Genomic DNA, 25,506 nt, shown 5'->3' with positions numbered 1-25,506 from the left:
TTTTTTTTTTTGTGTCTCACCTGGCCTTCACTTCTGTCATATCTGTCTTACCGTACATCAGAAGTAGGAAGGAGAAATGTCATTTGGTGACATTCACTCTTCAGTGAAGCTGCGTGAAGTCTCATAGCTGTCTTTGCACAGCAGCAACACTACTGCTGTAGCCAGGGCAGCCCAGTGTGCCAGTAGGGCCCTTAGGATAGAGGTAGTGATGTGGTAAGGCAAAGCAAGAGGTGTCCATGGTTTAGTTTTTCTCAGGGTGAGGAGATTTGTTTGTTGCCTCTCTCTGTGGCAGAATTCTGGCTGCATGGCTGTGTCCATTTGAGAGATCTTGGCAGTGTGCTTATGCTGAGAAATAATCTGAAGGTTGTGCTACAGTCTCATTTCAAACATGTTTGACAGGCTTCAAAACTAAATTCTAAAAATAGGCAGCAAGGTAAAGCCATCCAGAGTGGTGGCCTGTTGAGAAAGGCTGAAACGAGACTTGAATTTTATCAGGTATCAGAAAATCCATTAAGGCAGCTTGAGTTCAGGTTACAAATCCATAGGAAATCAAGTTTTGTGAGTGCAAAGCTATACACTGATACTGTGTCTACCTCCATGCAGAGACTAGGAATCACTCTGCTCTTCTACAAACAAGTGCCAGTGCAGGGACCCTGCCAGTTTCAGTGTAAGTGGGTAAGGTCAACAGTAAAAGTATTCTTTGAGGTCAGCAGTAATACCAGTCTGTTCTTTACATTGGCTATTTTATTTCTCTGCAAACTATAAAATTTCCTTTTCATATATTTTTCAGGGTTTTTTTTTTCTTACCTTTAATGATCTTTATGCTTTTTAGTTACTTTCTTGTAAACTAAGTATTCACCAATCTACCACTGGAATACCTTCTAATAATACAGTACAGTGATGATGCTGATAGTTCAGTTTGCCTGAAAGGTTAATGGTAGGAGAATGCATTAATCTGTAGTCTGGCTTCCTTCCTTCCTTGACAATGTCTAGGGGGAAGGCTTCTAGAAAGCAAGACTGCAAGAAATGCAAAATGACCATATCTGTGTAGTGGTTTCTTCTTTATAAATCCACAGCGCTGCAATCATTTGCACAACATTAACTAAGTTCCACCATTAGTAAAAGCAGATTCATTCTGGAAATTAGTTTTTACAAATGCAGTGCAGGTGACAAGTATGGGACTGCTTTGCAAACTGTTTCTGAAATGATAGAGAAGTGGAGCCAAAGGAGTAGTGTTTTGTTTGGTGATACCAAGTATCTGCGGTTTGATTTCTTCATATTCCATCAGGTGTTGGGAAATAATTAGAGTGTGTAATAGTGTCTGCTATGCATAATTAAATTTCTGTTATAAAAATATAAAAGCTCCTTAAGCACTGGCAGGAGAATTACCAAGCTTTGCATTTTGAACAGCAATAATTCTTTCTGATGAGTACTTATATACCTCCATGTCTTCTGCTGTTAATCAGTCTTTGCAGTGTATTTCAAAAGTAGACATCCTAGGATTCTGTCCTTCACTGGAGTTTCAGGTGGAGTTTAATAAAAGCTAAACCTTGTGAAGTTTTAGAACAGGAAAATAAGTTGACTTACTTGCTAATCCTCAGATGTTGTGGAAGCAGAGTTGCCTCTTACTGGTGCTTTTATTTAGGAATCAAAAGTTAAGCTGTGCATTACAACAGTATTTCTGGAGAAGAAAAAAAATCCAGCAAATTGATGTATAACTCTGCACAAGTCTACCAATTGCTTTTTAATTGGTATTATAGACCTCACTCTGAAGCTGGAATGTTTTATTCTCCTATGTGTGAATATGTGCTATGAAGTTTTTCTAATTGATTTGCTTTGCCCATTCCATTTGATGTATCATTTTTCACAATATTTCATAATTTGTGCTCATTTCTAATGAACAGAGTCGTTAGGACAGGCATGTCTAAGTACAACTGACAGCTAACATTAGGTGCCAGATGCAGTTTATAAAGCTATGTAGAACTGCAGAGAACAGTTTAAATAAATTAGCACCTGTACATTAGTCTCACTTGCTGGTAATTTATAAGCGAATCAGTAGAGATGACATTTAGGTAAGTCATTGATCAAGTTAACAGCTGCATACCCACTGCCCAGCTGGGATACCTAATTAATAGAGATTGCAGTCCTGACCTAGTGCTTTTCTCCGTTTGAGTCTCTAATCCTTTTATTTTGTGATTTAACTTTTAACTTACAGTTGTAGTAAACAGCCCACAGTCATTTTCCACTGTCAGTTCTGTGATATTCCACTTTAAAGCCCAGAAATCTAAGTAAGATTAATTCAAGAAGAGTGTATTAAGCTTCCTGACCTATTTATATGCCAGTATTTTTATTATTCATTTTTATGCAGTCACTAAATGCTCTCTCAGATACAAGCTCATCATAAAGCAATACTCTTTTCTCATAAGAGTTAGTAAAACTCAAAAGCTAAAGATCTGTGTTAATTTTTGCTTGTTGTCTGTCTTATGACCCAATAGATCATTGTCAAGCAGATGGAATAATTTAAACATATGTTTTCCTCTACTAGAATTTATACTGTTGGAAAAGCACCAGTAAGATAGTTAACAGGTAAAATGTTCAATGTTGAAAAACTTTATTCCTCATAAGGTTTCTTTCAAAAAATTAAGGCTTCTTTCATGAAAAATTGCTTGTATTCAGTTGCTTTTAAAGGTGACTTGGCACATCTCATTTCTAAATAATGTTCAAATTTTAGCAAGACAGAGTATTAGAAATGAGTGAATATTGGCAAATGCAAAATGTCACAAATGTTATTCAGAACAAAATGTGTTTCTGAACTGCCTGTTGTCTGCAATTGTCCAGCATTGTCCTTACAAGAAATAACGGATTTTGGATTTATTTAAATAGTTGAAGCTAGAATGCTTTTTTCAGCTCTTTTTAATTTTTTTCCCCCAGTGGAAGCAAAATCTGCATCAATATTTTTTACTTCTGTATCAATCTAAGCAGATGACTGCTGTATTTTTTTTTTTATTACTCTTTCTAATACTGTTCCATATTTTTAAAAAAGAGATGAAGGTAGAAATAAAGACTTTCTTTCAACAGATTTTTTTTGGGTTTTTTTTTTGTCTGTAAACTTGTGAAAAGGCATTCATTTTATTTTGAAAATGAAAACAATGTAATATTAAAAGAAGGTGGGGTTTTTCATATCATGACAGTGGATTATTTTACTTGTTTTGTTATTTTTTCCACATAGTAGAGTTAAAATGGTGTGTCACTTTGGACTTTAAACCTCTTTCTGTTCAAGCTGGAATTCAGATGAACAGTGATGGCGTGGTTTCAATAAATTTTAGTAATTAGTTGTTAGAGGAAGGATTTGTTTTGCAATATAAACTTAGTTGTGTCACTTTTTTTTGGGGGGTGGGGGTGGTTTGTTTTGTTCTTAAACTTTTCTGTCTTGTTAAATTAAAAGGAAATATTTCGGAGTTAACATTTTGTGTCCCATTTTTGTTTCATTCATTCCTGGATTTACCCTAGATATTCTGGATTTTGGATGTGAAAAACTGTTAAAGAATACTGCTAGTGTGGTTAGAAGGAAAACAGCTGTTCCAGAAAACATCTCGGTCTGAGAGGTGATGAAGTACAGTGACTAAATGATGTGATTCAAGAGGCACAGTTAAAGAAGGGAAGTGGCTCTCGTGTGATCAAGTTGAGGAGTAGAAGCTGAAACAGCTTTTGCTCAGGTGTTTCATTAAAATGTTATGGCATAAAGTGTCACTTCTCACTTCAGTGTTTTGATGATTAAAATTTCGTGTATATTTAAAAAGGAATGAGCTGGATTCTTGAGCCTGCTGCCAAAAAGGGTGCTGCTGTAGAGGAGCCCCAGGGTAGAGGTGGTGATTGTTTGAATTCTTGAAATTTTTTTTACTTCTTTCTTTTTCCCTAAAATACATTTCCTCACTGGATGTTACTTAGATAACTATCATTGCGCATGTTCTGAGCAATGGGAATTAGTGGAATGTTTTGTGTTGAGCTTCAATAAAAATGGGCAAGATCTATTGAAGAACTGAACTATTGAATTCTCCTATCCCAATATGACTCAGTCAACTCTATATGAATTAAAGTATTGAATTCATAGTTTCTCAAGACATTGGGTAGAAAAAAGCAAAAGAAAAAGTTACTCTTACTGACCCAGCTGAACTTGAGTCAGTCTCTGACGTGTGAGAAAGTGGGCAAACAAAACTTGGATTGTAGGGAAGTGGTAGGAAGGAAGGAGGATCGGATATCAGGATGTGCAGCATCCACAGGGAAGAGGAAAGGTGAAGGTTGTGGCAGGTACACTGAATTTACACAACATACACATGCAGTGCTGGACAGATTGTTTAATTAATTGGTTTGGATGTTTGAAGGATTGCCAGATTTTTAGTGTTTTTCTGGTTTTGTTTGGTTGTTTTTTTTTTTTTTCTTAATAGGGATGGAAGGTTATTCTTCATTATTCCAGCTGGCTTGAATTCAAACTTGAAACTGCAAGCAGAAGACATTTTGGTCCTGTGGGCAGTATATTGACTCTTCTGGTCCCTCAACAAATGATGATATAACAGGATTTCTTTTAGTTTGGTACAGAAAAGTTTACCAGCTTGTGCAGTTTAAGAAATGTCAGATGTAAAGTATCTTGTTACTAATGTGTTCATGATGATCTGCTGTTTTTAAAGGTGTGACTACTGGGTATTTTTTCGCTGTGTGGGTCAGCAGTGAAATTAAAAAAAGATTTTCACATCCTTAGGAGATACAACTAAATTTTTTTAGTAATGCATAGCAGAAGCAGACTGTACCCATTCTACCTTTTCAAGTAATTTATGTAATTATTTTTGGAAATGGTGTTTTGTTATTAGGTACCACGATTTTCAACCGTGAGTCTGCTGAAAATAATTATGGATGTTTCATTTCTAGAAAAGTGATTTATTTCCAAAGACAGTGGAAACAGTGTGATTTAACAAACAGAATGTGAAATAGCAGCCCCAGAACCTGTGGAATCTGGAGTGAGGGAAATGTATCTTCTATAGCTGACTTGATGACATTGAGAAAGTAGTTCTTCATATTCAGCACAACAGTTTCTTTAATCTGGAGTTCAAGTCCAAATAAGCACTAAAAAAAAGGGTGGGCCAGGACCCATGAGGTGAAAACCACTTCTGCAATGGGAAACTGCAGTTAAATGTAAAAGGTTTCTTGGGAACTTTACTGCTAGCATTTATACCTTGATTATAAAGTTTTAAAAGGGACATTCACCTGCTTTTTCAGTTCAGGAGAATGCAACATGTGCAGTTAATTCTCTATGGAATTTTGGTTTGAGACCTGGAGATTCCTGAAAGGAAACCTATGTTCCATATCTGAAGACATTTTAAAAAGGTTTCAGGAAAATAATTTCATGGTTATGTGCTTCAGCTGCAGTTCTGAGAGACTAATTCTGATGTAATTCCTCAGATTGATCCACCATCTTTTTTTATTGCTAGTACAGGGTGTTTTTTAAAAGATTTATTTTCTACAAAAATGAAACATTTGCATAGACAAAATCAGCTTCTGTAGATGAAGTTCCCAAGAGACAGTCTGACTTTGTATGTAGTTGGTAAAGCACAGCCTGAGGACTTAGCTATATAAAATTAAGAAGAAACTTCTGAATAACACTGAATTGGAATCTGTTGCATTCCAGGATAGTTCATCCTTGATTACTTTTCCATAAAAAGAGAGAAGTCAGGAAGACTATTTCTTTCCATTTTATAGCAACAAAAAAGTAGGCTTATAAAATGAACCATTCTTCTTTGGTAAGTTGTTGTGTAGAGATATGAGAGTAGATAGGATTTCTTAATACAGGATGTGTTTGTGTTGTAGTAGTGTGAAAGATATGAGTGTACACTTAGTAATAAAATAAACTTTCCAAGAAGTAGAAGGGCTCAGATGGCAGCTACTTTTTTATTTTAGATGTTAAATTGTAATATTTGGCATTTATTAAGGTGTCATAGTTACAGTAAATGTTTTGGATGAGATTCTGGAAATGCTTGTATAAAGATTGTCTTAAGTACACACACAGTCAGTCTCAAGACCCTGTAATAATTTCTTTTAATATATTATATAAGATGTTGGTTTAACATCATTTGGCTCACAGTAGATTTCTCTCTTGTCATCATAATTAATCCCCATTTGTTCATAAATAGGTGTTCACCTACTGTGTATATGCATAAAATGCCCATTGACTAACAAATGGGAATACAGCAGTCACTAAGAGAAACAAAATTACCATTTTATAAAATCAAGTTAAGCCTTTTGTTTGCTTGAGAATTTTGAAAATTTCTGTTCAGAATGCCAGTAGGGGATTAATGAAAGTAATAGGTTAGGTCTTTTTACACTCCATGCATATTAAATCCGTTGAAGCACTGACAAACCACTCCAAGTCTATGGAAAAAATTATCGGCGAGTAACAGCCCTAAGGTAGCCTAGCTGACAAAGAACCATTCTTCTTGAGAGAAGATTTTAAACTCAGATTTTATTGTAATTCTACTTCTTCTGTAATGTCTAATGGAAATATAAATGAGACCACTGCCAGAAGGGTTTATTTGGTTGCTTCATTTTACTGTACAAGCACAGTATTTCTGTCTGAAGCTGTACTACCCACTGTCTGAAGCTGGCTACACTTGCCAGACTCCTACATCTGGGAGCTTTTGGTGGCTAACTTTTTCTGGTTTGTTTTAAAAACAAATGAAAATATACAGCTTTGACAAAGGCATGTTTTTGCATTATTAAATTATAGTTTAGTTGCATTGAAGAGTGAGAGTAAGATGATGTTTAACAGACGTGTGTCATAGGGCTTAGCTTTGTAAGGTGCTTTGCCTTACATTACAGCCAGAATGGTTTGGCATATCAGTATACTTCATTTGTTGTAGGCAAATAATGCATGTTTTACGTATCACATAAATAATGGTAAATATTAAGTAAAAAAAAAGTATGTACCTTGTATTTAGTGAAAACAGTAAACAATGAGTGTGTAATGAATGCCATATATTTTTCTAAAGTGGTTTAGCAAACCTTCAGGTACCTAAGGAAAAAAAAAGATGTCACTTGAGTCTTTCCTCTCTGGGCAGTTAGTTCATGTTCAGCAAAGATTTTAGTGATTCACAGTTATTTCCAAATGCAGTGATGAATGAAATGCTTATTTAGGCTATGTAAAGTAGCTATTACTGCCACAACAAATATGGCTTTTTAGACTTGGGGAAACAATGTCTGGAAATTGTGAAGTGGAATTCCAAATATTTAAAATTTGGCTTTTTCTTGTTGCCTTAAATAAAATTTCTATGCTTGCTCTGTCAATAGGCACTGTTAGCAAGCACCAATACTTTCAGGAAGATAAATAGGTAAGTGTTGTGATTTCCTCTGGAAGTCACAGCACTTGAAATTTTACTGGAAAATCACTGTGTATGAAGGTGGTCTTTGTGCTTGAGTAGTTCTGGTAAGTTAAGATAGATGCATTCTATAAAAATTAAATTTGGCAGAAGAAAATTCACTCATTCTGATGCAGTAGAGTACAGCCTTCAAATTGAGGTTGCCCTTATGAGGATTCCAGAGGAAATTATCTGCTTTTCTTTTCAGCACATCGCATATGTGTCATATTTTCTTACTGATTCAGTTGCCTACTGTACAAAAGTTATGCTATTTTTTGCATAAGAAAGTACGTAAGAAATGTTTTGATTATGCTTTTGTGGGAAAAAAGTCACATACGAGATCTTTCTTCTTGTTTTCAGAGAGCTATTGCCTATCTCTTTCCTTCTGGCTTATTCAACAAACAAGCCAGACCCTTGATGAAGGTAGGATTTCTCGTTACATTTCTGAATAACTGCAGTATGATATTTTGAGTCACTTTTTCCTTTTGGTGATACTTTTTATTTTTTTACAGCCTCCTACTGAAGTTTTTCCAGAGCAGAGAAGTAAGTGTTCTTAGATATTTATTTTATTATTTCTAAGTATTAGAATTGTTGCATATGTAGAACTTCTTGTTGTTACGGATTGTTATGTTTGTTGTTATGATGTTATGGTTGTTATGGATGGCTCTTTTCCATGTGTTCCTAATGACTGTGAAGACATGAGCAGTAAAGGTCTATTTCTGATATCCTGTGTTTTAGGATAAAAATTATCAGTCTATTCTGGAATACCACTGATCTTCTCAGAAACTGCGTTAACTGACTAAGATAAATGTTTTTCATTGCTTCAAAATAAGCAATAAATAGAATGATGCGTGGAATCTCTTGAAGTCATGGGAAAACCTTCTGTTAAAATCAGTAGCTTTTTGTCAGAGCTGCCTATCAACTCCATAAAATATTCATTAATACTATTTTAAACCAAAATTTTTCTTTGTAACTTTGCTGCTCTTGAAGATTAGAAATTACAATTTTTAATTTTATTTAAATACTAGGCAGAGTGGAACCCCTCCTAACCAGTTCTTTGACTGTTAAAGTCCTAACTCTGCATGTCTATCCATACTGTCTTTGGTCTTGCTCCTGAGACACCATATAAAGTCCCAGATGTCAGTGATATGCTAGTAATTATATATAATTTTACACAGAACATTTAAAATATAAGGTCAAAACCTGTTGTCTGTTTTTGATTGTATTTGGTATGAACTAGTAGCATGGGTGTGAAATTCTACCTTCACCGAGCCATCAAGTCCCACATAAACATTTCTGATTATCATTAAAATCTTATAATTTTCCTTCCTTTTTCCTGCTGCTGGAATAATTGATACTTGTTTTTTGGGGGACTTCATGTCTTTGGAAAGCTGTCTAAACTATCTGAAATTTTGGAATTTCAGCTTTCAAATGATATTGTGCCTTATTTTTTAACTTCCCTGTATTGTCAAGTAAAAAAGTAGAAAGTAAAAGGGTAGGAGAGAGTTAATGATTAAGTAGTTTTAAAATCCAAGGTCTGTTTTATGGAAGAACTAAGCTACTATTCTATATGCTTTCAGGACTAAAGAATTATTTGAAATGCTAGCTATATCCTGAAGACTGTAAGAACAAATTGGTATAAATATGTAGTTTTCTATTTACATCTAAAAATAACACTTTCAATAAGTATCTCATAAGGCAGCTTTGTCTTGTCTATGTATTGCGTCTTTGATAACTTTGAAGTACAAAAACTTTAAATTTATACTTTGGAGAATTTCCAGAACAGTTTTTTTCAACAAAATATGCTTTCATAACTGCATACATAGAAAATCACACAGTCCACTAGTAGTATATGTGGGTAAAAGTCCCCTGCACTCTTTCTTTCCTGCCAAGTTCTGCATCTTCACATTCAACTTCTGCTGTATTGTATCTTGATGTTCCAATCCGATATATAGTGTGCTTATCAGACAGGTTTTTTGAGTCTTATCTTTGCATTTTCTTTATAGATAGCTTTAATTAACTTCACCGGATAAAATGTCTGGGACTTTCTCTACAGTTCAATTTGAAAAAACCTCTCAGTTTTTTATTTTTGTAATTTTTCTTTATTTGAAAGAGATCTTTGTTATGTTATTTAAGTTTGCCTTTTTTTTTTCACTGAAGTTGAAATTTCATTTGTCTTTAAATAACATTTTGTAATGAATAAAACACACTGGATATGCTGAATTAATATGGAATATTTGTTTTCTTGCTGAACTAATTATGTAAACTATAGCATAGGTATTTGTATTTAAATATCCCAAATGTAATAATACAAAGGAGTTCTAAAATCACCCAAGTTCTGAGTATGGTTCAAAAAATTGTCACAAAAGACAATTGTACATATACTTAATTTAGCTTATATGTATTATGCTAATAAAAATCTTCTTTGTTTCAGCACTGTTTTTTCCAGAGCTCTTAATCTTTCATCTTTCACTTTTCAATGTAGATTTCAGTTGTCTCTTTTTACTTCTTTTTTTATTCTAAAATGTATACTTCTATTTGTAAAACCACCTGTACAGTCTTTTAGAGTTGTACACAATTTCCTTATGTAAAATGTTATTTACAACTGCTATGTTAAATGTTTTATTAAAAATTACAGGGGGAGATTTAAAAAAGATTGTCTAAACTATCAGATTTCCAGGCAGATTGAACACCTGTAAAATGTCTTTGTTCTCTGATATTTGAGAAGACAATCAGTATTATGGAAGAGGTTTATAAGTGCAGTTAAATACAAAGGATTTTTTTTTTTTAGTGATTGTATGTTTCTTGTCTAATCTTGCCTTCCATTAGAAATCCAGTGGGGAGAAGATGGCCGACCATTTCACTTCCTCTTTTATACTGGCAAGCAGTCATATTATTCATTAATGCATGTAAGTATGTCTTCTGTAATAAATGATGTCAGCTCCCAGTCAAGTGCATGTTATTCTAGAGGTGCCTCTCAGGAGCTCCTGAGTTTAGTTATGTTTTCACAGTAGGCCATAATATCACCACTGAAGCTACATGCAGTGTATGTTTTTGAGTCACACTATTCATTATTATGAGCATTTTTATGTCACATTTAAGAGAACACATTACGTTATAGTTCTTCCTTTAATTTTTGGTTCATTTTACAGTTTTGGCTATGGACTGGTTTTGAATAGTCTGAGCACTTTTCTGTAGGCTGTATCTAGTTGGTAGCAAAGCATTAGTAGTGGAGAATGCACATACAACAAAAATGGCTAGTTCTAGCAAAGTTCACTGTAGAATGAAAAATAGTTCTTTTTTTTTTCCTCTGTGAAGGGCAAAGCTATAGGAAATGTTATTTGTGCTGACATTTAGTGTGAAGAAAATTTGCATTTAAACTGCTTAATTGATTTTTCTAAGATGGTTCCATTCATGCAAACTTAAGGCTTTTTCTGATTAATATGGTTCCAGGAGTAAAGGATCTGCAACTTTTACCTTTATGAAAAAAGCTGTATCTAATAGAACACCACTAGACCCTGAGTCTTGACGTGGGTTATGAACAGACCTTTCATATCTGTGACCATCAGTAGCACAAGCATAATCTTCATCTTTAGAGGAGTCTATGGGAAGACATTAATGTTTCTTACATGTACTAATAGAAGACAGAAGCATTAATAATGTTATAATTATATATTATATATATAAATATAATATATAAATATTATAATATAAATATATAATATAAATATTTATATTTAATATATATATATTATATAATGCAGAAATATTTAATTGGGTATTGTTGTCAGATTTTCTTTCCTCATTAGATAGTTTTAAGAAGTTAGTTCTGTGATTAGTCAGTTGTCAGAAAAACAAACTTTATGGTCAAAAATTCAGTACACAGCTTTACTGAGTATAGTGTTTGTATTAGAATGATCTGATATTTATTTGCGTTCTGTGTACCCAAAGGACAAAATCCCTTCTTGTCAGGTACATTTATTTGGGAGAATAAAAACCCCCACTTTTTTTTTTTTTCTTTTTTTTTTTTCTTTTTTTTTGTTGTTGACCTTGGGCAAATGAGCTTCTTGCCCTGGCAGAAATGAAATGAATGATAAATGTAGAGAGTGTCTTTGCTGAGTAATGGAGCTGCAGCATAGGCTTTCCACAGAGGTTTTCTCCTGCACAGCCCGAGGCAGCCCGAGGACCCCTGCTGTTCATTTAAATAGGTATGTCAAATCTGCCTCGAAACGCCGCTGGTTTGATCTGTGGTAATATTTGTGAAGGTTCCATATGGACTTGAGCCCCCTGCAGTGCTAAGAAATAATGTACAACGCTTCATGGTGCAGACGCAAATTTTCTCTGAAAAGGGATGCAATGCTGCGTTTTAGCTGTCGGAGAGGATGATGGAGCTGACGCGCTAGGCCTGTCAACTTGTTACACGGATGGGTTGCACGCAGCAAGGCTGTGGAAAATCTGTGCCTTTTAACTTTTCTACTTAATCACGGTTGTAGCATTGCCTTTAGACTCTATGCTACATTAATTCTCTTCCTGCCTTCTGCCTTTCATCCCAAGTTTCACGGAAAAAAGTAAAGCATGCAGGTCTTGTAGAGGAGCCTTATCAAACAGCTGTCATCTGACAAGCCATTTGCATTTATTTTGGCTGAAACAGAGCAACCCAAGGGCAAGATGTTTTGTTGCATTCCATCATAATGAAGAAATTACAAATTTTACAAGGAGCACAAGTTTATTTTTAGCTCTTCCTAGCAGACTATGCAAGCTTGCCTTGGAAATCTCTGAAAGTATAGTGCGCATTTTGTTTCTAAGAGCGTGGCAACCACCTTCAAACAAATGGCCTTGACAAATGCATTTTTCATTAGTATAGGATACTTGAGTGTTCTTCAACTGTTTCTGAATATTTTCATTAAATAGGCTTCTATAAATGTGAATCCATTAAGTGAGATTTAACAGGGGTTTTTTTAAGTCGGCCAAATGAAAGCCAAAATTTGCATAAAATTCCCAACATTGTTTTAACCTCTTGTTAAACTGAAGTGTATTTAACAAACTGTATTGTCTCAAAGCTAATTAATTTTTCCAGAAAAGAATTGTATGTTAATACAGCCTAGTGTAAGTAATCAATCCGATTTAAGGATGTCTTTTAAATTGCTATATTAAATCTAATAAACAGGATAAACACACATTATTTAGCTTAAACTTATATGCCACTAATTAATACATAGTGGAACTTGTATTACTTGTTAGTTATATAACTGAGCATAGTATTATTGTTTAGTTAGTGCTAATAAATAATATTGTCCACTTACTGAAAATGAACTATCTTTGTATGTATTATAATTGCCAATATGCATGTTTGGCTTTCAATATGAAATTAACTACCATACAAGGTATTTGTAACATGCATTATTGTTTTTCTGCATGTTGAATAAAGTTTAGCTGTAGGGAAAAGGACAATTTATTTTTCTTCTGATACACAAAAGAATGTTTATTGCATGAAGCACCATTTCACAAATGTTTGATAGTGCATTTGATCATCATTTAACTTAAAAGTTTTTTAGAATAATGAAATTTTTGTAATATGAAGAGCAAGACAAAATGCTATCTTCATACCATACCTTTCATACAGGAAAATAGTAATTCCATGTAATTGTGCTTCTTGTACGTTTTTTAGGAATATCAGGGCTTGTGGATTGAGGTGAATGCTCTAACAATTGAACATTTTAACTCTCAGAAATATTCCAAAACTTAAAACCCTTCAAAGTGTATGCTGAACTCAAAACACAAAAAACAAAGTAAAGTGCCAGCTGGGGTAAAATGTGGGTTTTGCAGCTTATCTTAACTATAATGTTAATATAATTTTTTCCCCCCTAAAAATCTCTTTTAGGATTTCATTTGCTGATTCCTTCCCTATTTTTTTAATGCAGAGTAAAATAAATTTATTATTATTTTAAGTGTCCTTGTAGAGATCTGAAATTTGATCTCTCTATTAGAAATGGAAGCGTTTCAGTACATAGTCAATCTTGTAAAATCAGCTATTTTGATTGTGTAATAGCTGAGTTTACAAGACACACAGATGTGTACAGTCATGAATTGGACTATTGAATCCTCAAGTGATTAGTAAAATCTTCACCTGCCAGCTTTGAAAAAGCAAGTGTGTCTTCAGAAGCTTTCTTTAATCGTTGGGGAGTGAAGATTTGTCAGATAAATTATTGGGCATTACGTGTGATTCCTGATTTTGCAAAGGCTCATCCACATACTTTACTTTACATGTGAGTGGTTCTTTCAGTCTGTTGGCTTTATCTCTATACAGAGATTAGATACATGCATCAAATTTATTTTTTTTTTAGTACTTCAGACCAAAATGTTACAAGAATTGCCAGTCCACTTTCATTGCCGGAAATATGTAGGAAATTATATTTAACGTTTCTCTTACACTTGGAATTACTTTAAAATGCTACTTTTCAATGTTGCTTGACTTCATCTCCCGTGTAAAGGGTTCTTTGTCTGAATAGATGTGATTGCTGTAATTTAACCAGAACAGTTTAAAGAAATCGTTTTAATTCTTAAAAGTGCATGTTCTTAGAACTTAAACAGGCTGTGGAGTGTTGATGTTCTTTGGGACCTAGGGAGGGTCTTCAGTAAAATTTTATTGTTGCAGCTGTTTTAAAGTTTTTTGTCATTGTAACTGACAATTTCTGAGGCTAAAAAGTGGTAGATGGTTACCCATAACTTATTTTCTTTGCCTGTGTTTATCAATAGTTTCCAAATATGGCAAAATCCTTAAGTCTTCTTTTAACTTGTCATGTTATATGACACAATATTCCTGTGACAATACTTGAGTTGCGGTTTAGAAGCAATTCTGACTGTAGTCTGTCTTAAGGTCACAACTGCAATTACCTCCCTGTGTCCTTTTTTAAGGAACTCTGTTGTAGCTGTGTTGAGCCTCTGTTCATGCGTTTTTGCTGACCATACCAATAAATAAATATGTATGCCTGAATGTTTTGGAGGAGAGATGGGTGTTTGTGAGGAGGCAGACAAGAGACTGCTTTTGCAGGTAGAGTGGTGACAACCTCTGCCTTTGAAGGTAAGAGGTTAAGTGAAAAGTATCAGTAAGGTGAAAAACATCCTTACACATTTATAAGACCTAATAACCCAGTACTACTTCTGAGCATCTGACACCAAAATATCATCTTTGTGCCTGGTTTGACTTCTTCCAAATGCAGAAACTCATGGAGTTCATCAGATTCAATCTCTGAGACTGTTCCAGCTGAGCTCTCCCCAGCTTGCTCCAGGACAGAGACAGCTCTCCTTTCCCTTCTCTGCCTTCCTCTATGGTCCAAAGCCAAAACTTCCATGCTCATTCTTTCCCGTGTCTTAATTACAAATACCTAAAAATAACTTGGTGCAGGCACATCTCATGAGCTCTAACCCAAACTGTACTTACGCTTCTAATGTACGGGCAATAATTTTTGAGGCCTCGTGGTCAGCTCAGTTGTTAAGATTAGTAGAGTGATGTGACATAAATCTTGCCCACAGTAGTGATACCAATCTGGTTTTCTTAAAGGATTAGAGTTACATTTGTGAGGTTTGAAAATACTGAAAATAGGTTTTCTGCTCTTCTATGTAATGTTGCTGGCGTTTGAGGATAAATGAACTTTTTTTAAGTTGAAAATGTTTCCTAGTTCCTATCTGATACAATTATCTCATGAAAAATAAAGGATTTCTGAAAGGCTTACTACTATAATATATGAATTTTCATGCTGTCTCAAATGGGAATGATTTTGTACTTCAAGATTTTTAAGTGTGGAATTATTTTTAAAATATTTTGTTCCACTGTGCCATTAAAAATGTCATCAGTGACCTGCGTCAGAGGTTTCAGTGAGTTGTCCCTATTTAAATGCTTTGAGTGCAGCCCAGATAACAATGTGTTCTTTGTTCATACATTTTAAGTACAAATATTTTTAGTGTATGTGCAGGTGTGTTTTATATTAGTGAAAAAATCAGCTTGAACAGTAGGTGTTTATAACTAAGCAAGGGGCTTCTATTTTGGGGTTATTTTTAAGCTGTTGCAGAAATTTCACTGTATCCTGTTACAAATCCCAGTTTTATGTTAAGAATTTATATTTCATTAGTTAATATCTGACAGCACAGAGCTGTCTCATGTTTCTTCCTTGACTGTTTTATAAGTAATACAATAAAAGAACCTCCAAACCATTGTTTCTTGTCCCCACTAATACTTACACTGTTGTTTCTCTCTAGTATTTGTTAAAACTCATATTAGTACAATATAGGAAAGTGACTATAAGCTTTCTGTTTCACTCATAAATGAAAGTGAATTATTCGGCATAGAAGTACCTGTTGTTTCAATATAATTTATAATTATTTCTCCAAATACTCCTATTTAGCTTTGCATTTGGATCACTGTTATAATTAAGAGTATTAGCTGTTATATTTTAGAACAAGTAGTCTTCATTAGTTTCTGAAATGGAAAAAAAAAACCCTAAAAATACTTTATTTAAAATGTGGTTTTCTGTAATATTTTTACTGTGACTTTTTTGAGTATTTTCCCCTTTGGTTTTTTTTTCCTGAAGTGCTAAATCACTGTCACAGTATTGTTTGAAAATAATAACATAGCTAAGAATTTTGAGAAAACTATTTAAAAATACTGAAAATTCAGAGTAAGTACATCTCTACAGTTGAAAGAACAGAGATTCTTACTATGGTAAATGTGCAACTTTCTGTCCATGTAGATATGCCAGGATAAGAAGTTGTGACTGGTACAGACGACCAGTAAATCTGACACTTCTACATGTACAAAATTCCTAAATGAAATTAAGTAAGTCTTAAACCTTGTCAGTATTTTGAAGAAGTCAAACCGAAATGTGAATGCACTGATAAAATTATTGTGCAGTATGTTTTGGAGTTGCATTTATTATACAAATGTAGTTGTCTTTCTGTATACACTAAATTTATTTCTTTTACAATCATATGTAAGAAGCTAAAAAACACTGCTGCAGAATTCAAAATCAATTATTTTGAACTACACTTTTTTTTGTCAGAGCTCTGCTTGTTTTCTGACCTCTGTATTTTAAGTGTCTGAAGAGTAAAACCACATAAAACATGTGTTTTAAGTAGAAAAATTTAAATATTAAATGAAAACTATTTAAATACTTTTTCCATATATATTTAAGGAAACATATGAAAAATTTTTGAACGTTCAGAAGCATCAAGACCAACTGATAGCTCAAGACCTTCCTCTACAAAAGGAAAAAAGGTAAGCTTACAAAATGAATGAATATTTATAGCAGTTTTCTTGATGTGCTCTCATATTCTGTCATTCATATTTAGTCTTAGCACCTCTGGTAGTTCCCCACTCTACCTATCTGCTATTCCACAAACACATTTTCAGGCTTTTGATCTATTCCTTGTGTAATATTTGTATGGTAATTTCATGTTGAAAAGTTTATCCAGATATGTGTGGAGCACTCACTTCTCATCGTTAAAGTAAGGAAACCCCATCTGTTTCTCTTATTCTTTAATATCGCTCTGCTTTTTTCAATATTCTTTGCTTTATAAAAGTTCTGAAGTGTGATTTGAAAATAAACAGAAAATATCCAAAATTCTATGTTTCTGTATGAAACATATGTATATTCATATATATGAATGTTACATATATATATAAAACATATTCTGTATGAATTTTTCAAATTAGGTCTTTCATTAAAGCATTTTGAAAAAAGGAGGTAAATATCTCAAGACCCAAGACTGAGCTCGTTAATAGTCTTTAATTACAGTTCTTGAATATTTTAACTTACCAATATTTAAATTTAAGAGTTTCAAAATACATAATTTCACTGTTTTTCTTCTAATGGCTTTGAACAGAAATCATCAAAACCTAGTAATTTTAGAAAAGCTCATTTGGGTGGATTTCTTTAATCATCACCACTATTAGTGATTGAATTTAGTGTATCTTTTTTTCTGTTTAACTTCTCTGGTATGCACAGCAAGTTCTTCATCTAGTTAGCCACTAGGACAGAAAAGACCCATGTCAACCAGAAGCTATGGGAAAGCTACAGTTGTTGTTTTCTAAGTGTATCCAATCAGGATATGCTTTTAAGTGCTGCTTGCCCTTAGACTGTAGTCTAGATTTTTTATTTTGAGATTTCTTGCAAAGATTTTATATTACAAAATTAAGTTAAGCAAGTGTTTAAAATAAATGGCTACAACTAGGAAGTTTTGGTTTAGGCATTTACTGCTTTTCTGTATAGTTATTTTTTCCCAGTCCCAGGTTGTTTTTATCTTTGTTCTTGCTGTGTATTTTTTAGCCACATTTATGTATTGTTCCAGGAGCACATCATGTTGGTTTGTTCTTCATTTCAGCCATTTGTTTTTTACGTTAGGAAGAGAAAGGATTAATTTGCTGAGATTATTTCAATTTCTTAAATAACAGAAGTTCATGTTTCTTCATGATATAAATAGCATTCTATGACCCACAGGATGTTTTATTATAGATTCGTGTTAGGTTCTGAGCAGACAAGAGAACAAATGAATTTAGTTTTATGCTGCTGAAAAATAGCCTGACTCCTTACAGAGCTCAGCCAGTGGATTTACTGATGTGAAAAATGACCTAAAGCTAGTCAGAGATGAAAGTTTTTTTGCCTGTTAGGTTTGTAAAGCTCAGAGAATTTAAAGGATTTTTGTGACTTAGTTCTCACACTGGATATGATACTTCCTCTGAGATTAGTCTGGATAGGATAATTTCTCTCCTAAGTGTAGGTAGAGGGTTGGTGGGAAGGGCTGTTTTTTTGGTTTGAGAGGCATGGAGTTTTGTTAGGGTTTTTTCCCCAGAAAATAATGTATTGTGAATGCATTCCGTAATATTAACTGTAGGGTTAGGACCTGATCTGAACTACTTCAAGTTTATAGCTTCTCACATACAAGAAATTTTTTCCAGCTTCAGTGGAAGTAGCAAGTAACAATATGTAAATGTAAGTATATACTTAAGTCTGTCAGGATTGGAAGCTTTTTAAAATCATTTCTAAAATCTGCATTGTTTCTAAATAATCCTTTCTCATGTCCTGACTCAGAATAGCATTAAAATGCATGCTTGAGAAGCAGAACTCCTTAAATACACCTTCAGAAGGAGTGTTTTACTGAATCACAGCTTCCTCAATGCTGCTGAAAACACTGTTTCTAGAAAACCAGAGTTAAGAAACTTAGTTACATCTTTGCCTTAAATTTACCTGATAATGTTGGTATGTATATTTATGGCTGTACAGTTCATCACTTTGTATCATATATATTTCAAAGATTTACTTCAAGCATTGGTTTTTCTTTGTGTTAGCATCTCTGTTTGAGGCTGTTTGCTTAGAAATTTCTGCTTTTGTTATCATCAGTGCAGTCACTGTGCGGAGCAGCTCACGGTTACACGGTAGATAGGGTACACTGTAATGTACACTGCTATGACCATGGTTACTGCTAGTGCTGTTCTTTATATTGATCAGAAAAGTAAAGATCAGTGGCAAAATAATTTGATTACAACATTCTGCCTTTGATTTTGCTCTTTGCTGCTAGTAAACCAAATTTTTCCAGGCAGCAGACTTTTAAGAGTAAGTCATAAGTTGGGGGGAAGATCACTTCCTACTACAGTATTACTCTAATTCAATCTCAGACTTCAATAATATGAATAATGCATAGCTGATACTCATAATGGTCATGTGGTTAGTTCAATACATGAAGTCACCATACCTTTCAAAAGGCACATCTTTTAAAATCAACGTAGGCCTTCTCCTGTTTACTATAGGAATGTGATCTGCATTCATTTGTAATGGAAAATGTATTTCTGAATGAAGACTGACTGTATGTGTGGTCTTTTGTGATGTAACTCTAATTGCATGGTTAATTAAAGGAAGAATATATGTGATATTTTAAACAGAAACCTGGCTGGCAGCAGATGGCTGACTAAGATTGAATTGGAAGAAATGTTGTTAGAAAAAGTGTCAGATGATGATGTAAGTAATTAATCTTCCCAATCTTAAGGAAGTTTGTGTCTTAAAAATATGGACTCTGGGTGCGTTTTTGGATACTGGAAAGGTATTATGCAGGAGCGGGTTCTCTTCAAAAGAGTTTTCTGTCTTCTGATGAAATCTGTATATGTTCACAGCACTGTCACATTCATATTGTTTGAAGTGACTTGTGTTGATATTTTTTATCTAGCACAATATAGAACTCTGAAGAACTTTCCATTGTTACTATCATAATTAAGTTTTTCTCCTGGCAACATTGTGAGGCCTAGAGCACTTGTTATCTAATTATGTGGTCAGAAATGGGGTATAAGAATTTATTAAAGAAATAAATAGTCAGTTATTGTAGTTACAGATGAAAAATAGATAGGACTAGAGCCACTGTTACTAATTGTAGAGAAGGGGTAAATATTCAACATGGGAAAATGCCATGGATTGGTACAATAGTAAACCTGCAGAGAATTAAGTTATTTAATGTTAGAGATGACATGGTAGTGATAAAAAATCACAGAGGGCTTGCTAGAAATAAAGAGCCCTTTTTCTTAGTGATTGACTAAAAAATCAAATAACCAAAGCAAGACACAAAGCTGTATAGATCTGTGGTTTGATACAGATATCTCCTGTTACATTCTCCTTGGAATGAATATGGTGGGAGAGAGAAGAGTTTTGCAGTTTCCTCAGTGTCCGCAAACTGTATCACTCTGTAGGTTTGGAGTCATCCTTTACATCTGTCTCCGGGGATAAGACTATTCATCCTAATAGTCACACACTTTTTTCTCACTCAGAGCTTTTCCCTACAGTCCCCTAAAGAGCATTTGATTTTTTTAACAGCAGGTTCAGTCTATCAGGCCAGCTTTTGGAAGCCTGAATATGACAGTACCAGACTAACTCTATTTCTCTGAACATTCCAAGTGTTTTCTCACCTAGAAGCAGTGTTCCTCAATCTTGTCTGTCCTGTGAACAACAGCTTTACAAAAATAGAATAACAGCAGCAAACATGCCCTTTGCTCAGTTGTCATCTGGAACCATGGCATGTGATGGCTTCATTGTCTGTGGGCTGTAAAAAGGTCTCAAGCAGACTGTAATCCATAAGCATAAGTTGGAAGTAGTTGTTGTCAATTCACCATCCTGATAATACCCGAGAGACTTTCTGTATCTTGCTCACAGTAGAAGCCGTTTAGACTAAGGTATTTTCAGTAGCTCCTGCATTTGGAATGGCCGTTTTTCCTCTCCAAGTGCCAGGTCTACTTGTACAACCAAACAGCTTGGTGTTCTTTACTACATGGTATTCGTACATTCTATCTACATCTGTAAAAGTACATTGCAATAATCTTAAAAAAACCCCAACCAACCAAAAACCTACACCAAACCCTTCTACATACTGGCCTCTCCCATGTAAGAACACAAAGCCTCAGAGTATCGTAAAAAACATTGTTTAAATATATTTGAAATGTCTGAGTATAAGCTGCCAGTCTTACCTGCTCAAATTCTTCCCTTTTGCCACTGCAACAAAAAATTCAGTGGTGTTTACACCATATTAAACAAAATCAGAGCTATTGATTTTTTTCTTCTTGCACTCTACAAGTGAAAACTGCTGGAAGCTTTCTACTTGTATAGCCTCTACAATTTTTACAATTTTGTATTTCCATATTTCTGCTCTTCAAAGGCTTTACCACAAGTCTGTGTCATATTTGTTAGGTGGAAGTAGTTTTAAATAATGTCAAAGTTCCAGGGACTATTATTAAGTTACAAGAAGAGTTGTAGTATTGTGCTAGAGAAGACTCTGGTAACAGACTGAAGAACAAATACATGCAATAACTACTTGTAAGTAAAAAAAACTTCAAAAATCAGGTTATCATATCTATATGAAAAATCCATTTTTGATGGTATGATACTCTTATATCTGGTGACAGCTGTCTGGAGTTCCTGCCAATAACACTTGGTAACAGGACATCCCAGCTTTTGGCACAAATGGGTTAACACACTAGTGTGTACTCTTTAATCACATGTTGAAGAACTTTGGAGGGAGATATAAGGGGGAAGGAGAACCACACAGTAGCAAAGGATAATTTATTTCAAGAGGTTGCCCTTTAAGTCAAGTATCTCTTGAATTTTTAAATACCTTGATTGTTCAGTTTTAAAGGAAATCATAAACATTAAAGTAACTCAGCTTGAACAGCCAAAGATAGGCATTTTTTGTATATGTTATGAAATATAATCATTTATGAGATTCAGTTCAGTGAAATAAAATTATTTCCAAATCAGTGAATATGCTGACTTACTAAAAAGCAGGTGAAAATCTTTCCCTTTTCCTATTTTAATAAAACAATAATAAAATAATTAAGACATCCCCCCAGTGTTAGTTTTTTTAAAGTGAGATGAACTTCATTCTAATACAATAATCCTCTATTAAAAAGGGGTTGGTTATGCTTTGGAGTAAAGTTTTAGTGTTTTCTGAAGAAAGAACTAGATGTCTTTAGTCACACAGCAAATGATGCAACTGCATGCTGTTCTTAAATCAGCATGTAGGTGCAAAAGTGTCATCTTGTCAGAAATCATCAATAAAAGTGAAGTAGGAAAGATCCATTAAATAAAAATAGAAAGTTTTCGCAAATGCAATTACACTTGCATATTTTAATGAAGTCATGTTGTCTTACAGTACACAAGATTTATTCAACTCCTACAAAAATTGGTAGCATTGCCATGTGCTGACATCGAGGAGAAGTATATACAGAAGTTTTCCAAGGAAGTTCCTGTGCAGTTGCAGAAGGTGGTTATTGAGCCCTTGCAGTATGATGAGCAAGGAGTGGCCTTCAGCACTGGGGAAGGTAATAACTTCAGGTTGATTGGTAACAATGCAGACTTTGTTCCTCTTCACACTGCTTTCTTTATAGTATGTACAACACAGCTGAAGGTGTCACTACTTCATTTTATATGCTCATGTATACATATACTACATGTATAGCTGTTAGTCATGTTATTGACCACCAAGACATGGACTGGTCAGAAAGTACAAGGTTTTTGCCCAGATTCCTATCATTTGTTTTTGATCTGTATTTCTATATAGTGATACCTCTGTTAGAGACCCCATTGCGTTACAGGTTGTAGGATACAAAAGGACTTTCATTTTTGGCCAGAGTGACTGCTGAACATAAAGAGTGGAGGACTGCAGGAGCACAAACACATATGAACAATTCCATGGATGTAACACTGTTGTTGCTTAGTATAAAAACAGCATGCTTAGACTACTAATTTAATACTACATTATTTTTGTAGGAAGTCCAGCAAAGGGGAACTTTGAAGATTCAAAGAATAAATAGCAAGGAATAGCAAGGCATCTGGATATTTACAAACAGCCTAGGAAAATGAGAAGAGGAAATTTCTAAATATTATGAGACAGAGATGGATAATGGGATATTGATCATTCATACCGAAAAGGAGGGGATGTTAGAGAAAAGCCGTGAAGGTCTCTGTATCTTCTAAACACAGGCTGTTACGTTTTCACTGGAGAGACACAGCTGGAAAACAATATAGTACAGGATATGAATGATTGCATAGGAAAAATAATGCGGCAACAGCTTGTATAGGAAGGGCTGATGACTTTCTGGACAAAACGTGCACGCACACTTTATGCTGTACATTTAAGAGGAGTCTTCCAGTTGTTGATTATTATGCAGCAGGCAGCAGATGAGAACAAAGGTCACAGGGAATTTGAGGGGCAAAATGGCTAGAGAGCTCTGCTTTACCTGGGTTGTGTTCAAGATTACACGACAACAAAGAGATATGAGATCACCAAACCATGATTTAATTTGCACTGGTTTTCAGTAGTATCTTCAGAACAGTAGTTAACGAAGTTTGATGAGCATGCAACCTGTGTGATTTAAGAAAAGCCACCAGGTTTAATAAGTTCAAAACCAGTCTTGTTTGTACCTCATCAACCCCAAAATGAAGAAGAATGTCTTATTTGTTTCATAATTTCTTTATCAGAATGATTGCTTCCTTTGTGCTGAAGGAGATTGGTTTCCCAACACACACTTCTCCCCCACTTAACAGACACTGATTAAAATATATTGAAAGATACTTGTTCTTGGTTTGCATTTCTTTTTTTTTTTTTACCTCAACCTGTAAAACCAAACAGCTGGCAATATATGAGTGTGTTGAGATTTGTTTAATTACTTGGACACTTGAAGTTCTGTAGAATATTGAAGCTTCATAAAATGTTTGGTTTAATCCTTTAAGGTAAAAGAAAAACTGCAAGAGCTACTGCAATAATTTATGACAACGGGACTGGAAAAATTACAGTAAATGGAATAGACATTTTACATTACTTCCCAGTGCTGCAGGACAGGTGAGAGCACTATGAAATGCTGGGTTTTTTACTTATTCCAGCTAAAGTAACACCATACATGTCAGTGCTGTGTTGATTCTATGTTCTTATCTCTGTGTAACTATCTGTTTTATAAAACTGTGTCTTGCATTTCCTCCTAATTTTCAGGAGTTTAATGATAGGCAAGTCTTCCTCTGTGCTCCTTGCCTCACCTTTTCTGAAGAGATGCAAAAACCAAGAGCATGGATTGTTTTAATAATTCAAATTTTAGTCCCCTTAGAAAGGGCTTGAAATTTATTTTAAAAGTAAATAATAAACATTGTTTTGCAAAGTGCATGCATGTTTAATTACTCTGGTATACAGTAACATGCAAAGTGAGACTTTTCATTTAAAGCTTCAGATTTTGGAGGATGTGCACAATCTGATATAGGGAAGACTTCTCATTAGGCTGATATAAAGTTTCTATTCCTAATGTGATTTTTATTTTTATTTTATATTATGATTTTTAAGCTCAAAAATAGAGGGAAAGCTTGCTCAGTTTTAATATCCAGAACTGATGGGTTTTGGCTTCCTTAGATAAGTAGAGGAATAAAAAAAGTAGTTATAAAACTGAACTTAAAGTACTTACCATTGGCAGTTGGAATATGCTCCTAGCTGCTAATTTCCTATTGATTTGAATGAGATATGAATGCCTTTCTGGATCTCTGCCCAACAGTTAACTGTGTTTTTGTATATACAATGATAAGAAATGTGCATAGCATGGAACTTTATGCACATGAATCTTTTCAATTCTTTCTTTTTTTCCAATTTTTTTTTTCCTTAGGGAACAGTTGTTGTTCCCTTTCCAGTTTCTTGGCAGAATTGGAAAACATGATATGGTTTGCACAGTCTCTGGTGGAGGAAGATCTGCACAGGCTGGAGCAATACGTTTAGCCTCTGCAAAAGCCTTAAGGAGTTTTGTGACAGAAAAGGAGGTGGAATTCATGAGGCAAGGTAGGAATTGAAATTATTTCAATGTTTCTTAATGTGTTTCTGGTAATTAGCAGAATTAATACAAGGATCATTAAGGATCAGATTTGAGTAAATAATCCCAGTGAAACCTTGTATATTGTATGAAAGGGATCTGCATTTATTTATAGACTGTTTTTCCTTGTTTCCTAGCATCCTTTGTGTACATTTTGGATGACTTCTCAAGCGTTTTTCCATCTGTTCATGACCTCTTTTAGGTCTATTAACCAGCTTATATTGCCTCAACATAGAATCACAGAACATAAATGTGTATTCACTGCTAAATAAATCTGGATCAGACATTAGTGAGCTGTAAGGTACTGAGATTGTGGTTTGTTTTACTTGGCTGGTTGCGTCTTGTTCATGTTTTAAAAAGTTTTCTTCTCCAACATAAACGCTGGAGGGTTGGCTTTGAAGAGAGAGTGATGAGCATAAATGTACTGCATGCAACTAGGCAAACCGAGGGAGCTACTTCCCTCTCTTGCATTATTTTGTGTTTACAAGTTACCGAGGATAAGATAGAATGTATTTAGATAACTGCAGGATCTGATGCTTCTCGGTGATGAGATGTCCATGCTGTTTCAGCAAATGCAGAATTACGAATGGTGAGCTTTTAACCATGCTCTCTCTGGATTAGGAGCAAGAATACCTGCCTGTATTAGTGGCAGAACAGCTGTGATTTTTTTTCACTCTATTGCCAGCCATGAAACCAAAGCTGTCTTCATGCTTTGCAACAAGTTTCTTTGAC

The 25,506-nt window shown here is 34.4% G+C and overlaps 1 protein-coding gene across 3 annotated transcripts in view; it reads left to right on the top strand.

Moving 5' to 3' along the window:
- MRPS9 (mitochondrial ribosomal protein S9) overlaps positions 1 to 25,506 on the top strand; it is a 34,074-nt gene that overhangs the window by 7,744 nt on the left and 824 nt on the right. For all 3 annotated transcript variants that reach the window (XM_014263269.2, XM_088051638.1, XM_088051636.1), the window contains 8 exons: positions 7,764 to 7,826; positions 7,916 to 7,946; positions 10,233 to 10,312; positions 16,592 to 16,674; positions 19,336 to 19,411; positions 22,083 to 22,251; positions 23,663 to 23,771; positions 24,574 to 24,743. In XM_014263269.2, the coding sequence (XP_014118744.1) occupies positions 7,764 to 7,826; positions 7,916 to 7,946; positions 10,233 to 10,312; positions 16,592 to 16,674; positions 19,336 to 19,411; positions 22,083 to 22,251; positions 23,663 to 23,771; positions 24,574 to 24,743 (781 nt within the window). The remainder of the gene's footprint in view (positions 1 to 7,763; positions 7,827 to 7,915; positions 7,947 to 10,232; positions 10,313 to 16,591; positions 16,675 to 19,335; positions 19,412 to 22,082; positions 22,252 to 23,662; positions 23,772 to 24,573; positions 24,744 to 25,506) is intronic.

This window comes from Pseudopodoces humilis, chromosome 2 (genome assembly GCF_049639895.1).
Source record: "Pseudopodoces humilis isolate 2021_Gansu_Grassland_sample_001 chromosome 2, ASM4963989v1, whole genome shotgun sequence".
NCBI lineage: Eukaryota > Metazoa > Chordata > Aves > Passeriformes > Paridae > Pseudopodoces > Pseudopodoces humilis.
The sequence above is the reverse complement of the archived record's forward strand: the minus strand, read 5'-3'. Positions and strand labels throughout refer to the sequence as shown.